Below are 17,535 nucleotides of genomic sequence, written 5' to 3'. Positions count from 1 at the left end.
ACTAGAAATGTTTAGCTTGGATATAATACAATTTGCATGTATAAAAAAAAATTGTGAAAAAAAAAAGTAGTTTCCAAATCTAACTTTGAACCAATTCTGTAGAATGGCTCATATACCCCTATTTGAACAAGATTTGTTTCCAGGTATGACTATGTACTAAAAATGTGCTTTTGACTTTAATTTATATTTGGATTATATATATATTTATTTATTTTGTCCTCACATTCTTTCGTGTGTGACACACCTGAATGAAAGGCTCATTATGCAAGCTCATTATGCGCGGGGTCATTAAGCAGGCCATTGTCTTCTCAGGTGTGAACCACTTAATATCCCTCAGACGGTCTTCGTTTCGGAGTCACCTCCTGGGCCTTCCCGGTCAGAAGTGACCGGACACCTAAAATTGAATTGAATTTCCTCCATCCCAGTAAAACCAATGCAATTTATTTTTGTTCTATAATATTTTTTCTTTTTAATTTTGTATTTTGAGAGAATTTTATTGAATTTATTAATATTTATGGTCTATTTTTGCCATTGAAAATAATACAAAAATGTATAATTTATTATTTTTATTTTTTTTATGCAGTACTTTAGTTTAATATAGAGTCTAGGCCTTCAAAAAAAAAATGGTTGAAGCAGATTAGCGCCATCTGGTGAGAGTATGGAGAGAAAGCGTAGAACCATGTTGTAACCACTAGATGGCATAAACAGCACTCTATGGAGAGGCATGTGACTTCCCCAGCTGTTTATGAACACATTATTATAATTTTTTTATGGATTTAAATATATATTTAAACAATCTCAAAAAATATTTCTTATCAAGTTTTGGATATATATATTTTTAGAAATAGTGATTTAAAGGGTTAGTTTTTGCATTATGATTAGTCAAACCTAAACATTGTGTTAGAAAGAGAAGCTTGCCTAGAAATATTATTCTAGAGTGGAAATCACACAATCCACCTAATATGTCATCATGGCTTAGTGATATAATGATGTTTAATATAAATATATATATTTTTTAATATAATAAAAAAAAAATCATGACATTTTTTTTTATTTAATTTTTTTTCTATTTTTTTTTTCTCTTGATGTTTTAGAGCGTCACCCCTTTACTGCTGTGTACTTAAAAAAAAAAAAAAAATTGTGACAATTTTTTGGGTGAATTTTTGTGTTTTTGTCAATTTCCCATTCATTTCCTATGGGGGTCATTTTTGACCAAAGACCACAAGTGTGACTTTTTTTACGACCACTTAGCATGCTCGGATCATGACCTAAATATTTTTGTTTGTTCACATACATAATACCATAAAAGTCACATTCCGTAATTTCGTAAGATTCCGATGAAGCTGTGATTTTTTAAAATTCAAAACAGAAAATATTTCGGTCAGAAACGACAGAGGACCGTCTGAGGGCTATTCATCATGGTGTTGGATTGCCCACGCCCCTGCGCATATTGCCTTCCCAAACAAAAAGTGTTTTACAAAATGTAAATCAATGTATTGTTTAATGTGAATAATTAGGCAAGATGATTTTCAGATCATTTTGAAGGAAAAACTCTAGGCGACAACATCCATTACTCAAAAGTATTGTTAAAACATATGTACTATGTGTTTTGTGACGTAATTTCAGACACTTTAATTTTTTTGTTTTTTGAATAACCATGCATAAACATTATTCTCTCAAAAATACAAACATGTTCATGCATGTTGCTCACATATTATGGTAGCCCTGTTTGTGCTAAATAGAGTGTAATTACACCTTTGCCATTAATATGTTTATAAGCAATTGAAAAAAATCACAAATGTCAGGGCATGTCAGAACATCTCAAGGACCCCAAAAACACCTTGGTCCCCAGAAGGTTAATAATATGTATTTGATACATTTTAAAAAGCAATTTTAACCAGAACAAATCTAAAATGTATTCACAAAATCGTGCATCCCTAGTTTCTCTTGATATCAGCATGTTCACAGCTTTTTATTTTATTTTTAGTCCTGCTGACTTCAAAATGAACAGAACATGGTAAAGTGAAAAATCAAACACCTGGGAAATGACAGGTATGCACTATGTTTCAGGAATGGCACAAATGTGTGTGACTATTTAACACACTGAACTAAAGACAGAGACTTAACCAATGTGCTTTTTTTGCCATTTGTTGTGTATCTTTGGATTATGCTGTGTTGTAAATAAAACCAAACAATCAAAAAGCCATTCTTTTTTAAATCTCCTCATTCTTTGTTCAAGATTCCTCATAATGATAGTGCCTGAGAGCTCCTAATAGGGTCATTATGGGAAGCTCTTTGTCTCTCTCAGGTGTGAAACAATCAATATTCATGGGGTGGTTTACGCCTACTCGCATAAAGCTTTCTTACACAAGACATGTCTTACAAATTTTAAATCAATATATTGTCTTAACTGAATGAGTAGTCAAGGTGATTTTCACATAGTTTTGGAGCAAATATTATAGGCTACGTGATACAATTTTCAAAAGTCTTGTGAAGAAATAATCAGTTTGGGTTTCATGACCTTATTTCAGTGACTTTTTTTTGTCATTTTCACAAACCACGCATAAATGTTATTATCTCAAAACTACAAACTTTTACATACATGCTGCTGACATATTATTGTAGCAGAGTTTGTTCTGAATACAGTGTAATAAGACTTTAGCCATGAAAATGTCACAAGTAACAGAAATAAGCACAAATGTTAGGGCATGTCAGAACACCTCCAGGACCCAGAAAACACCTCAGACCCCAGAGGGTTAACTGTTATCACTGTAAAGCTGCTTTGAAACAATCTGTATTGTATAAAGCACAATATAAATAAAGGTGACTAACTGTACAGTGAGACATAACTAAGGTGACAAGGCATTTGTATTATTTACTAAAGATCTGGAATCATGGCAACCCCAGATCATAGTATAAATGAGTCAAATCCAAGATCCTGTACAACACTGGTTTTCAATCCTGGTCCTGGGGACCCACCACTCGTTACATTTTGTATGTTTTTTTAATATGACACACTTCACAGTTAATTGAACTCTCACCTATTCACCTAATGAGCTGAATCAGGTGTTAAAGGGATACTCCACTTTTTTTGGAAATAGGCTCATTTTACAACTCCCCCAGAGTTAAACAGTTGAGTTTTACCATTTTCGAATCCATTCAGCCGAACTCCGGTTCTGACGGTACCAGTTTTAGCATAGCTTAGCATAGATCATTGATTCTGATGGGACCATTAGCATTTCTTTCCAAATGACCAACGAGTTTCAATATTTTTCCTATTTAAAACTTGACTCTTCTGTAGTTAAACCGTGTACTAAGATCGACGGAAAATGAAAAGTTACGATTTTCCAAGCCTATATGGCTAGGAACTACTCTCATTCCGGCGTAAGAATCAAGGAACTGTGCGGCCGTACCATGGGTGCAGCAGGCGTAAAAATTTTTTATTTCCTTTAATTTGATAAAACATTTGTGAACCATAAAAAAGTAAAAAATTAACATTCAATTTGGAAATAAATTAAATTAAGACATTTAAAAACAAACTGATGTCTTCAGAACATTTGACCAAAAGTTAACTCTCTTACCTACTAGTGCAGGCTGCGCTGTCAGTAATTGGCTGGAAGAACTTGGAGGAGCTGATTTTTTTGAACTGAGCTTGTTCATTTGGGTACAGTAGGATAAGTGGAAGGGTAAAGTCGAACGTGATCCTCAAACCATCCACCATTTCTTTACAGAGCTCCTCACTGTAATGGAAGAACAAAGAAAGCCCACTTAGCTTCAAGATCTGAGAAATGTATGTAAAATTTCAAGTAGACTTGTATCAAATGGCATCTCTTCACATAAGAGGTTAGAAAGACAAATGTATGCATCTGGATAGAATGAGAAGCCGTACTGTATCGTGAAAACAGTCATGGGTGAGGGGGGTTGTCACAACGTGAGTAAGCATCAGTAAACCGCAACAGAATGTTCCCCACGCTAAGAACATTTCCCTAACAATATCCAGTAACTACTGAATTGTCCCTAGCAATAATTTTGATCAAACAATTAAAATATATTTATATGAAGCCACTGTTATTGTAATTTTGGCTACATCTGAAATGGGTCATACCACTGACATTACCTGAGGAGTCAAAGTAAATACTTTAGTAAGCTACATGCTCACTTTCAAGGCCATGCATTTAATGCATGAACAAAGAAAATAAGGTACGTGTTTAAACATGTGTACAATTCAGTTGAATGATAAAAGTTACCTTCTTTAACTTTATGTAGTTAAACTGAATGTACGAGGCTAACTGTTAAAAATCTAATTAAAAACAACACTGAAAAAAACAAGTTAAAAACAATGAAATAAAAGCGTGAGGTTTATCTGTTAAAACCCATGTGGTCGGCTGGTTTCTTGTTAGTGCGAAAGGGACTCAAAATACTCCATAGATTTTAGTAATACAGGTAAGTGTTGTCATCATTCAAAACTGTTAAGTGTCTACTTTTGTGTACACACAATAAAAACTAAATGTTGTGCTTTTTGCAAAATAAGACAACAAACATGATGCGTGATCTGCCATCGCTCTCTCTATGAAGTCGATTCTGATAATCATCAGAAAATTACCTGTAACTTGGCAAATTCTTGCCACACAAACATGTGACATGTCTAAAGAAACGTTGAAATGTCAGGTTTTAAATAATGCAAGTAAAATCGACAACCAATGTTCTCTGTTTATGGAAAATAAACATTTATAGGCTCTATAATATAACAAATACGGCACATAAAATGTCAGATGTAATATGAATGTTTAGACAAGATTTCTTTGGCCTGTTTTGGACAGATTATGAAGTGTTAAAATAGCCTAGTGCCACATCAATGAAGCATTTGTTCGCATATTTCCTTTTCATCCTTCGGATGAGACGTTAAACCGAGGTCCTGACTCTCTGTGGTCATTAAAAATCCCATGGCATTTCTCATAAAGAGTAGGGGTGTAACCCCGTTGTCCTGGCCACATGCCACCCATTTGGCCCTTACTAATCATGGCCTCCTAATAATCCCCATCCATTGAATTGGCTCTATCACTCTCTCTCGTCTCTCCACCTGTATCTGGTGTGTGGTGAGCGCACTGGCGCCGTTGTCCTGTGGCTGCCATCGCATCATCAAAGTGGATGCTGCACACTGGTGGTGGTCGACGAGAGACCCCCTAACTGGATTGTAAAGTGCTTTGGGTGTACAGTAGTACAGTTGGTACTCAACCAGAATAATACTTTTACCGCTGCGGTAAAATTGCGGTGGTGTATTTGCTACCTTAGCTACCACTAAGAGGCGCTACAATCGCAGACTTTGAAAAGTGTCAGTTTATTCTCTCTATTGCGTAATCTGCTGCCGCGTCGCGGCTCATTGAGAGTGATTGAAATGTTGTATCAGATCAATTCAAGTGAAACATGTAGTTAAACGAATTCATAATCAAAATACTGAAATTAAATTTAATACATTTAATTAATAATTAAAACATTTCAACAAAACATTGCAATAGAAATATATTAGGCTACATCCAGGCCCGTCGCGACAAGGCAAGCAAACCAAGCAATTGCTTGGGGCCCCGAGCTGGCCTGGGGCCCCAAGACAACGACTGGTTAAGAATAAAATGCAACGACAAACTGTGTGAGCGCCCCTTTGATAGTCAATGCAGTAAAGTGCAATGACACTGTTATCGGGATACCCCTCAAGGGAGCACTACATGCTCTCAGTAGTCGCTGACAGCAGCCAGCCAACCACGCGATCTCTGCTGCCGGCAAAATACAAAACCTCCTCGGTAGTCATAATGAAGCGGAATTATGCTTCAGGAAACCAGAAAAGAAAAAGAAAAACAAGATAGTGGTAAGTGATAAATTACACTGGATAAAATAGCTCTACTTGTCTTGTACAAGTGGTGTAATTTTGCAGCAGGTAGGCTAGCAAAAATATGTTTATGTTAGCTAACGTTACCTGCCTGACGGCAAATGCTGCTGGTAACGAACAGTTAGTGCAACTTTTTATTCGAACGGACGGAATATGGTTACAAACTGTAATATGTTTTTTAACGGGATAAGGAAGACGCAGATCTGTTCCAGAATCACGGTTTATCGTATTTATTGACATGACATTTCTATAGCTTGTAATAGGTTTTGATGAAAGTGGCATAGCATGCTATACTAACTATTCCACTGTGATAATTTATTTATGGGGGTTAGGAAAACCACACAATAAAGTCCGTGCATCAAACATTAGCTTGGGATGTTTTTAAGCATTAACGTTAGTTGTGAAAGCAGCTGCATCCCTTCCCTTCTAATATCAAAATATGGAAATGCTAACATATCTTTTCAGTAACACTTTATAATAACCATCATTAATAGATGGTAAATTGTTAGTTATTTAATCTTTAGTTAATTGTCATTTAACTGTTAGCAAACAGTCTTTTTACATAATAAATTCTTTGTAACTCATCTATAAACATTATTTAACCAGAAAGAGGCAGAGGAACATTATTTTTTCATAGCTTATCTTAATGTGCTAGTGTCGGGATATACGGTAGTACAGTTTATGCAAATATGACATATTTATAAGTTACCAATGGATCTTGAACAGTTACTTTATTCTGTGTGGCAATCTTTACACTGTTACATTTTGAAGTACAGTATCAGGACAACCCACATGTTTTACTGGTACTGTTTATTAACTATTTAACAAGGTATTATAGTCATCTGTTGCAACTTTATAATAACATCCAGATAATGTTTATAGACAGTTTACAAACCAACTAGTAACCCTTAACAAAGTGTTAGGAATATCTGGTTTATAGATGTTTTAAAAATGGTTTCTTAAAGGTTTACCAACATTTTTTAATCATTACCCGATACCTAATATATTATATGATAGATATAATGTGTGTTATAATAAACTGTTAATTTACAGCACTACTAATAATTAGTAAACATTTAATTATAATTTTGTTGTTTGTTAACAGTAAAAAGACTGTTTGCTAACAGTTAAATGAAAATTAACTAAAGAATAATTAACTATCATACTGCATGCGGGGGGTAGGGGGGCCTCCATGTCCATTTTGCTTGGGGCCCCCAAATTCCTTCAAACGGCCCTGGCTACATCAATGAGGCTTTGGAAGAGTATAAAACGTAATCTTAACAGCGGTCCGACGATAGCTCTGTGGAGAACGCAACAACATGAGCCGCAAAGAACTTCAAGCGATCCGAGATCGAATCTCATTGTAGCCTACATGCTGTTGGCCTATAGCGTTTATGTTTTACCATTCTTGATGCTTAGATAGGTAACTGTTTATTAAAGTCAAGCGTTTTGTTTAATTATCAATGGCACATTACAACATAAATTTGCTGCATTCCAGTAGAGCAACTGCACAGACGACAAAACTGATGAAGGAAGATTGTCAGCCGATCGCGTCAGAAAATGAAAATGATGAAGCTAGTCTTTAATCTGCTAAATTATTGTTTTGTGAATCATTCACGAAATTGAGATGACTGACATTGATACCCGCCATAGCAAAGGAAGACCTTTTTAAAAACAGATCCTGGACATTTCAAGGTTTAAATAAAGTGTCGGGGGCAGTTTATTTATTTAAAACAGGGTTGCATCGAGTTAGAGTTTATTTTCTAAGTAAGAAACACAGAATCTTATTATTGCGACATGTTTAATTTTTATTGCCAAAGAAATTGCAGCTAAATAAACAATTAAAACAGTAGGCTAGTCTACAAAAGGAAAATAGCAACAAATTAAGATCATGCGTTTTTCTTTGCTTCTCTCTCGCGTTGGATCGCTTTTATTATAGTTTATTTAGTCTCCCTGCACTGCGCGCGCCGGATCTCTCTCGAAATTAAACATTTCAGGATTAAAACACATCATACAGCTGATAATACTGTATGTCGCGGTGTGTCATCCATACAAATCACAAAAAATGAGCCTTTGTTGCTTCAAAGACACAGAATGCCTTGTTGAATTCACCGTACAATAAAACGAGGTGGATCGCGAATAAAAGAGCTCTGCATCTGCTGCTCACTCGCACTCGTTTAGTTGGCAAGAACGCATTTCATCAATAGTTCATGTTTAGATAATGCCAAATTATTGACAAACACACTGCTCAAACATTTTAAAACTCTACAAAACCTGTTGAAACAAATGGGTTGAACACTTCAACTGAAATTGTATGTGAAAAACCTTTAAATACAATACATAAAACTACAATATTAATAATTTAATAGGATATAGGGCCTACATTTGGACACATCGAGAGATTTATCTTTAAAAGTATTTTGCCTTTGCCTGCTCATCAGGCTCACTCTCCATATGAAACACCTCCTGAACCCCCAACCCCCCACAGGCTATCTGAGTTTGAGACCGGCTTAAAACAAAAAGAGAATTCGCAATTCACACTTAATTCTAGACATTAGCATTAGGCTATTAAAGTGTTGATAATGAAAGAATTTAATTATTTAGGCTACATATATTTCTGTCATAAAAGTTTATTAGCCTACTAAACATTTAATTATTTCAATAATTGAAGAAATAAAACACTACCTCTGTTTCGGCCAGTTTTTTCCAAGCAAAACTAAATACAATCTTCAAACGCATGTTCATTTGTTGTCATGAACAAAATGTTCAACTCAATGTTAAATTCCACGGGGATCTTTGGATCCTTACAACCAGGGTGCGCGATTTGTGAATTATTATTTTGTTTATATAAATCTCGAACCACAGTGCTTCGTGGTGCTGCTGCTAAAACTAAGTAACATTTATAGAATAATGATGAACTTAAATGAAACAATATCGCAACATTTCGACAAATAAATTATCTGAACTGTTACAATTTAATTCAGGGCGATTTAGCCTAGACTACATTTAATTATAACGAGATTTTCACCCTTTGTCCGTTCCTCATTGGGAAGCGGTCAAATGAGAGCTAAACATGTCTGAGTAGATCCTCTTGGTTTCATACGGATTACCTAATCAGATAACATTTATTAAATATTCAGACATTTAAAGGCTTTAGACATAGCCGATTTCTTATTGTGACTGAGCGGAGGCAAGTGGCTTTCGGTTCATTTTTGTGACGCGCAGTTCCCGGAGACAGAGACGACAGATAAACTTTTGTCGTTAGCCTAATATGAATAAAAGTTTACCGTTATGAACGATGTAGGCTACTCTACTCTAAAAAAAATACGGAGTAGCCTATTAGGGCCTAAGTTATTTTAGCTGTTATGAGAAAAATAAATCCAAACGAACGCGCCGCCGCGTCTGCCGAACACTAATTTACCATGCCAGAATAAAACCCGACTTTAGAACAATGGATACCGCCACTCGGCGTGGTGTGCCAAAATACTTAATTATAAACTTCAATATTTCATTCAAAATAATCTCTAAATGCTTTGTGACATTTTGAAAAGCCGTGCATGTATTAAGGCCACTGGAACCATGAACGTAACTGAAACTGGTTCTGATTTTATTGTTTGTCGTTTAAACGTGCCTGTTGCATATCTTTATTTTATAGATTTTATATGGTCTATTGGTGAAGTAATTTATAGCATTGATTACTGTGGAGGGAGGGGGGGTTAAAATAATTCAGCAGAAGCAGGGATGTTTAGACCAGAAGGAAATCCCCATCCACCATGGCAAATCGCACCTTGTTTAAAACCATGTTTTTAAAAACTCTTTATATAGGCTACAGGGAACCAAAAAAAAAAAGAGGCTATCCTATATAAAAAAAAAAGTTGTTTGTTTGTTTGTCTGCATTAAAGGACAAGTTCGGTATTTTACACTTAAAGCCCTGTTTACAGATCGTATCTGATGAAATAGAACAGTTAAGATTAAAATTTGGACACGAGAATTTTAGGTTTATTTCGCTTTCTCCCCCCAACTCTGGTTGTCTATGTGCACTGGAACATTCCTCCCTAAAACACATTAAACTTTCGTTTAAAAAGACGTGAAACTCACCGAGTGGTCAGGGCTGTTCACTGGTATGCTCACTCAAAAATCGCAGAAAAAGATGCATTCCAACGGGTGTTTTACCATTAGTTGTAAAACTGTGGACCTATTTTTCCAAACGCGTCACACCCGTGATTCTTCCGTTGAGAGCTTGAATAATAGAAACTCCAGCCCAGTTGGTGGCGATAATGCACCTTTGCCAATTGCAAGCAAACCACGGGCATATACACAGAAGAAGCAGAAGATCGCTGTTTAGATAGCTTAGCCTACGATACCGCGTCCGCGACTGCATAAGACAACAAAAAGCATACAAACAACCCCATTTCCGTTTCCCGCGGCGGAGTAATACCGTACCTCACACAGCGAATCCAATACAACTCAATGGAGTTGGACAAAAACTACGATAAAACCTGTTGGAATGCATCTTTTTCAGCGGTTCTACCACTCGGCCATGAATTTACTCACTGAGAAATGCCCGGTTTCTCCAGTGTTCTCCAGAGAAGCGCTCTTCATTCGTCTCATTCCTCAATAGATTAGTAAAAAAATAATCAGCTTCATTGGACCTAATTTATTTTAGTTTGTTATTTTTGTTATTATTAGTAGTATTTTTATTTTTTTTATCACGCTGCTCCCAACGGGCAATATGGCTTATGTCGCCCACCGACGTCTAGGCGTAGGCTACAATATGAAATAAAGGCTATATTGTTTTCGTCTCTATTTTTTAATTATGATTATATTTTTCTGTCCTAAAAAAAATGTTCTATAGCCATTTTATGGCTGGCACGGCGGTAATAGGCATTCTGGTTGACTACCTACTGTACATGAAAGCGCTATATAAATGTCTCATTCTATTCTATTCTACTCTATTTATGCTCAGATGATAAATACAGAACCGGTCAAAACTTTGGACACATTACTATTTGAATTAATGTTTTTGAATTAAGTCTCTTAAGCTCATCAAGCCTCCATTTATTTGATCAAAATAAATCAATTTTCCGGACTATAAGTTGCTCCGGGAGTATAAATCGCATCAGTCAAAAAATGCGTCATGAAGAGGAAAAAAACATATATAAATAGCAATGAACTATAAGTCACATTTATTTAAGACATTTATTTCACAAAATCCAAGACCAAGACCAGACATTTAGTATGGAAAGGCAAGTTATTCAACTACACAATAGCACACAGAACAACAGGCTGAATAGGTGTCCGGTATGTTAACGTAACACATTAACAGTTATTCAGCTACACAATAGCATAAAGAAAATATACCTAGGAGGCTGAATAGGCTAAATTAACATTAGCCAGCGAGTCCAACAAGCAAGTTACCAGTAAGCAAGTTCACCAAGCTCCCGCGATCTCATTCCACAACACTGAATCCATTGAATTCTTCCTCGGTGTCGCTTCTGAACAACTCCGCCAACTAGAGCGCCCTCTCGCGGCTGTAGACGGTAATGTTTTCTCTTGGTTCATCTCAGTCAGTATGAATTAATTTTGATATACAAGTTGTACCTGACTATAAGTCGCAGGACCAGTCAAACAATGAAAAAAAGGGAACTATACGGTTATCCGGACCACACATGTGTCTTTTAGTCCCGTATAGTCAACCCTGATTGGTATTAACCCCAGTGACGGCTAGATTTAGGGGCGGGGTTAGGGGTAGGCCATCATATGATTGGTCTTAACCCCAGTGACGGGTAGGTTTAGGGGCGGGGTTAGGGGTAGGCCATTGTGGGGTCCGGATAACCATATAGTACCAAAAAAAGTGTGACTTATAGTCCGAAAAATACGGTAAAGTTTTAAATAATGCTTTTCTATTTGAATGTAGTGTAAAATATTATTTTGATGCAAAGCTGAATTTTCATAAATTTGTACTTAATTTATTAACCAAAGAATCCTGAAAAAAGTATCACAGGTTATAAAAAAATATGAAGCAGCACAGCAGTTTCCAACATTGATAATAAATCAGCATATTAGAATGATTTTTGAAGGATCATGTAACACTGAAGATTTGCATCACAGAAATAAGTTATATTTTTAAGTATATTAAAATAGAAAACCATTATTTTAAATTGTAATATGTCACAATATTACTGTATCACTGTATTACTGTATTTACTTTGATCACATAAATGCAGGTTTGATGAGCATGAGACTTCTTTTAAAAACATAAAAAATAGTAATAAAGTAGGCAGGATGATTTTCACATCATTTTGAAGCAAAAACTCTAGGCTAAAAAAAAATAGTTTTCAAAAGTCATGTGGACAAATTGAATATGTTTTCTGGCCTTATTTCAGAGAATTTAGTTTTTTCTAGGGCTGGGAATCGATTAAAAAAAAATAACTAATAATTACACAATTTGCTGTAATTAATTGCAATTAATCACATTTCTCCCAAGCTTGTAATCATAAATATTTAAATGTATAATCACCTAATTAAATTAAACAACACAGAAAAAAAGGAACAGAAAATAGCCCTATATTCAAATAATATTAAACATCAATTTATCAATATAATATTCTTCATACAGCTCTATGCAACATACTCAGATTTAAGAGATTTTTTATTACTAATTATCAAAATAAAGTATAGTCCTACAAAGCTATTACCAGTGCATGTGATCAGAGCAGGTAAGTTTTACCATTGTTGCCCAGCATGGCTATACCAGCTCAGTAGGGCTATTGCAAACCAAAGTCTACTACTGAGAAATTTCACGTTATTTGAGCTGACTTTGCTTTTCCAGTGCGTGATCGGTACATGATTAGAGCATTTGGGCTGTGAACGACAGAGCAGAACCCGCAGCACAAACACGGAGCGGAACATTGAACAGAGAGTGCAGCGCGCCGAAACACACACGGAATGGAGAGCGCGGCGCATACACAGAGCAGAAAAGACCCGCTCTTGAAACCTGATCGAGGCGGTATATTTTCGGCTTATATTTTCAGCCTTTTTTCTTTTTCGGCCAAAAAAGCGCAAGCGTTTGAAGGCGAAATCCGCTTTTTGTGGGAGGGGCAAGTGCTAGGCGGTTGTCTGTTTGAGCGAGCATTCATCGAGACAGTTACCGCTCTGTGTTTGCTCTGGAGAGCAGAACAGCAGCGTAGGGGTCATCGTCGCCGTACTTGGGTCCACCAGACCCTCCGAGACCCATCATCCAAGTGGATGCTGCACATTGGTGGTGGTTGAGGAGATTCCCTCTCTTCTATGTAAAGTGCTTTGAGTTCTCAGAAAAAGCGCTATATAAATATAACAAATTATTATTATTATTTTTATGTGATAAAAGATTTGGTTTGTTGTACATTAGAACCACACCAGGCATTTAGTCATATTACAAAATAATTTATCGAGGACAAACATAAGTTATTGAGGCCAAACATATAAAATAACATTATAAACTAAAAAGCGGGCCTGCCCCCGTTTATCACGTCACTTCACCACGTGACGGCAGCAAGCAGGCTCCTGATTGGTTAAAGCGGCGCGAACTGACGCCAAAGTTCCGATTTTTCAATTCAGGCGTCAGACGCGAATTCGCGTCAAACACGTGAATGCACAAAAAGCACCAAATAAAATCACTCGCGGGTAACGCACGTATTGCGCCAGACGCTCAATTCGCCTCATTCGGGTGAACTGGACGCACGAACGAGGCTTCTGAGAGATGAAAAGCTTGTTGCTCCTTCTTAAAGAGCTAGTCCTGTCCAATTAAACCCGCCAGGTGTATAGGACACAAACCGTTCAACCTCTGATCTTCAGTGGAGGAGAAAGGAGGTGGGTGAAAAGCGGAAAGCTCAATTACCTCGCATGTGAACGGTGGGAAGCATTTGGGCATAAAGGCCGGGTTGGGCCTGAGAAAACCCTTATGTCTTCTAAGAGAGAATTTAGTGCACGAGAAATTAACAGAGTGTATGCAAATCAATGACACGTTTGGCTGACATCACCAGGAGCAGAGAAAGACAGAAGCTTCAGGGAAATATTTCCTAGGGGCTCAAAAGTCTGTTGAGACAAAGCCTCCAGTACTGTTATGTCCGACTGGAAATCAAACCCGGCTCTCCTGTGTAGCAGGCGGGAGCACTTGGTGCCACAAGGTGGTGTGTTTTGACTCAGAATGTAGAGACAGAGACAATAACTCAGTTCAAGGGCTTTACTTGAAAAGTGGGGCAAAAGTATCCAACAAGGAACAGGCAAAAACTAAGTACCAATACAGGCAAATGTCAAAGTCCACTATATCAGTCAGAATCAGTGAATAATACAGAAGCAGGAGGCAAACTCGTAATCCAAGAAACGTAGGTAAAGGCTGGTAACAAGCAACAATCACAGGGGGAAAAATATTCTGGAAATAATTTACGGACAGGTTTAGTCAACAGGACTGCAACAGTCAACTCAAGACTGAGCAAAGAACTCAAAACGAAAGGGGTATCCCCCTCTTTAGTCCTTATAGCTGATATCTTTGCTAGATCATCATTTTTCCTTAATTTATAAGCGAGCAAACGGCTGGGACGAGCGCTGCTATAGTAGTGATCTTGCCTAGTGCGATGGATATTAAATTCTGCTTCTCTTATAAACAAGCTGCTAAGTTCGTCAATTAATTTCTGTCGCTTATAGATATTTTCTGGAGAGGAATTACTTAACATTACGTGTTCAAGAGCTGCGATTTCAGACTCTAAGCAATTTATGCGATGTTTTTTAGATTTATTAAGATAGGATGCAAAGGATATAGTTTTATTCCTAATGCACCCTTTAACCGCATCCCATAGCACTCGTGGATCATCAACTGATGGGCCATTTATTTTAATAAATTCCTCCAACTCGGCCTCCAGCTCGCGTTTAAATACATCATTCTGGAGCAGAGACGTGTTAAAACGCCAACGAACTGCCCTAGATTGACCAGCTTTTAATGAAAAACTACATAAAACAGTCCTATGATCGGATAAAGCTATTGGGGTCATTTCAGTGCTGCAAATGTCATTAAAAAGAGTTTTGGATGAAAAGATATAGTCTATTCTTGAAAAAGATTTATGACGAGATGAAAAAAAAGAAAATTCTCTGGAAGAAGGATTCATCATTCGCCATGTATCAATCACTCCATAATCAGTAGATAGTTTCTTCAATGCGATAGATGCCAGTCGCTGATCTCTGCTTTCTGTTACCCCTGTTCTGTCAATATCATGAAGCCATACAGCATTAAAGTCTCCCCCTATTAAGAGCTGGAACTCTGGGAGGTCTGTTAATATAGAAGCCAATGAGTTATAAAAGTGCTGGTCGAAGCAATTTGGAGCGTAAACACTCAATGCAATTTTGATACCATTGTAAACTATTTTACAGAAGGTAATTCGACCGTCATCAGATCCCCCTGTGCCCAGAATAGCATCATTTAGATTACATTTTGCAGCTATAAGAACACCTTTACTCTTCTTGGTGTAGCTAGAGGAAGCAATCACATGATAGTACTTATTTTTAAATCTATGTACATCAGCTTCAAGAAAATGTGACTCTTGAATAAAAGCAAAGTGGATATTCTTTCTGTAAAGAAACTTCAAAGTGCTTATGCGCTTCTGGGGAGAATTAAGGCCTCGTGCATTCCATGACATAACATTGATACTACTCATATTTATTCAAGTTGTAATTTTGCATATAAATATTAAGGAACCAGACAAATTATTATTTGGTAAAGAACCAAGTTTTGGTAAGGTCAATGCCCGAGTCGGCATCCCACACCCCACCCACCCCCACCCCCACCCCACATCCACATCCACCACACACACACACACAGAAAGGATCACAAAAATAATAATAATAATAATAATACAAGGAAAAAAGTAAAAAGAAAACAACAACAGCAACACCTGAACAGACAAAAAATGCTCAGCCTTGACCATCAAAAGTCCTCTCAAAAAAGAAAGGAGACTACCCACCCTCCCAAAAAATGTACCGGTCATCTTGGAGAAACAGTCACAGCCCCCTCCAACAGAATATAGTGTGCCTTTATGCTGCGAGTCAGAACGCCATAATTAATTAAACAAATAATTATTTTCAAGCCATTTTAGCCCTAGCACTTAAAGGAGAACTCCGGTCAATTTTAACATTGAGCTCAATTTTTAGTAAATTTGGAGTGCTTTCAATACAGAGAACAACGACAAAAATCGGTGTTGCCTACACCGTGTTATCCTCTTTTTAAAATTTACACCCTATTGACTTGAATGGGGCAAGTTTTAAACTTAACCAGTTCTTAGTCTTATCATCCTTGATGTGTCATTACAAGTGCCCAGCCATGTTGAGTGATTCCTTAAGAGTGAACACGAGTGAATCTGACTGCAGTAGATGTGAAAGATATGAATAAAAATGATGTTATATCAGCCAGCGCAAATACCTGTATTTAGTTCCTGTTTTCGGTGGAAGTCCAAAGTAGTCGATTGTCGAGTTCACGCGCATAGGTTTAGTTACTATGATCACACGCGTGAACTCGACAATCAACTACTTTGGACTTCCACCGAAAACAGGAACTAAATACAGGTATTTGCGCTGGCTGATATAACATCATTTTTATTCATATTTTTCACATCTACTGAAGTCAGATTCACTCGTGTTCACTCTTAAGGAATCACTCAACATGGCTGGACACTTGTATGACACATCAAATATGTTAAGAGGATAAAAGCAGGTTTAAAACTTGCCCCATTCAAGTCAATAGGGTGCAAATTTTAAAAATAGGATAACACAGTGTAGGCAACACCGATTTTTGTCGTTGTTCTCTGTATTGACAGCACTCCTAATTTACTAAAAATTGAGCTCAATGTTAAAATTGACCGGAGTTCTCCTTTAACAGAATAGCATTGCTGTCCACTAAACGTGGCCCCAAAGTGCAATTAAATTAACCGCTGACAATAACAGATAACAACACATGTAGCAGCTACAGCTCATCTCGAATACGAAAGAGAGAGAAAAAAATAAAATAAATAAACAAACAAAGAAAGGCGCCATGTGGCTCAGCAGCGCGAGCAGCTCTTAGAAACTTTTGTTGAATTAAGCTTCTTACGTCAGTCTTACCCATCAAAGTTTTTCTGCAAACATGCTTTTAGTCCTTCAGGGAAGCAACGAACTTTTCAGCCTCGCTCACCTCCTGAAAAGTGTAAATATCTTTCCCCCGCGAGAGCTTGATTGTAGCTGGGTAAAGAAGAAAAGCCTCGAACCCATGGGAACGAGCTTCATACATGATCTTATAGCACGGCTTCCGACGTTTTGTTGTAGTCTCACTGTAGTCTGCAGTAAACGTCAATAGGTGACCATCCACCTCAGGGGGGCTTTTCCTCGCCTCGCCAAGCAGGCGGTCTCGATCCGTAAAGCGGAGGCACTTAATCATAAGCGGACGAGGACGTGCCTTTGCAGAACCATGCGTTGGAGGTTTCCCGAGGCGGTGGCACCTCATCAGCTCAGGCCGAGAGAATTCGAGGGCAGGGAACCATTCCAGAATCTTCTCCATCAGGTAGGCGCGAGCGTTCACCCCTTCAGCTCCTTCTTTAAGGTTTAATATGAGCAGGTTATCCCGGCGTGCCCTGTCCTCCATCTCAATAAGT

The 17,535-nt window shown here is 37.3% G+C and overlaps 1 protein-coding gene across 9 annotated transcripts in view; it reads right to left on the bottom strand.

Moving 5' to 3' along the window:
• The window catches only part of LOC307000411 (MSL complex subunit 3-like), a 240,426-nt gene that overhangs the window by 91,106 nt on the left and 131,785 nt on the right, over window positions 1-17,535 (bottom strand). For all 9 annotated transcript variants that reach the window (XM_079615983.1, XM_079615985.1, XM_079615982.1 and 6 more), the window contains one exon: window positions 3,582-3,740. In XM_079615983.1, the coding sequence (XP_079472109.1) occupies window positions 3,582-3,740 (159 nt within the window). The remainder of the gene's footprint in view (window positions 1-3,581; window positions 3,741-17,535) is intronic.

Source organism: Phoxinus phoxinus (genome assembly GCF_949152265.1).
Source record: "Phoxinus phoxinus genome assembly, chromosome: 6".
NCBI lineage: Eukaryota > Metazoa > Chordata > Actinopteri > Cypriniformes > Leuciscidae > Phoxinus > Phoxinus phoxinus.
This window is presented reverse-complemented; position numbering and strand designations above follow the sequence as displayed.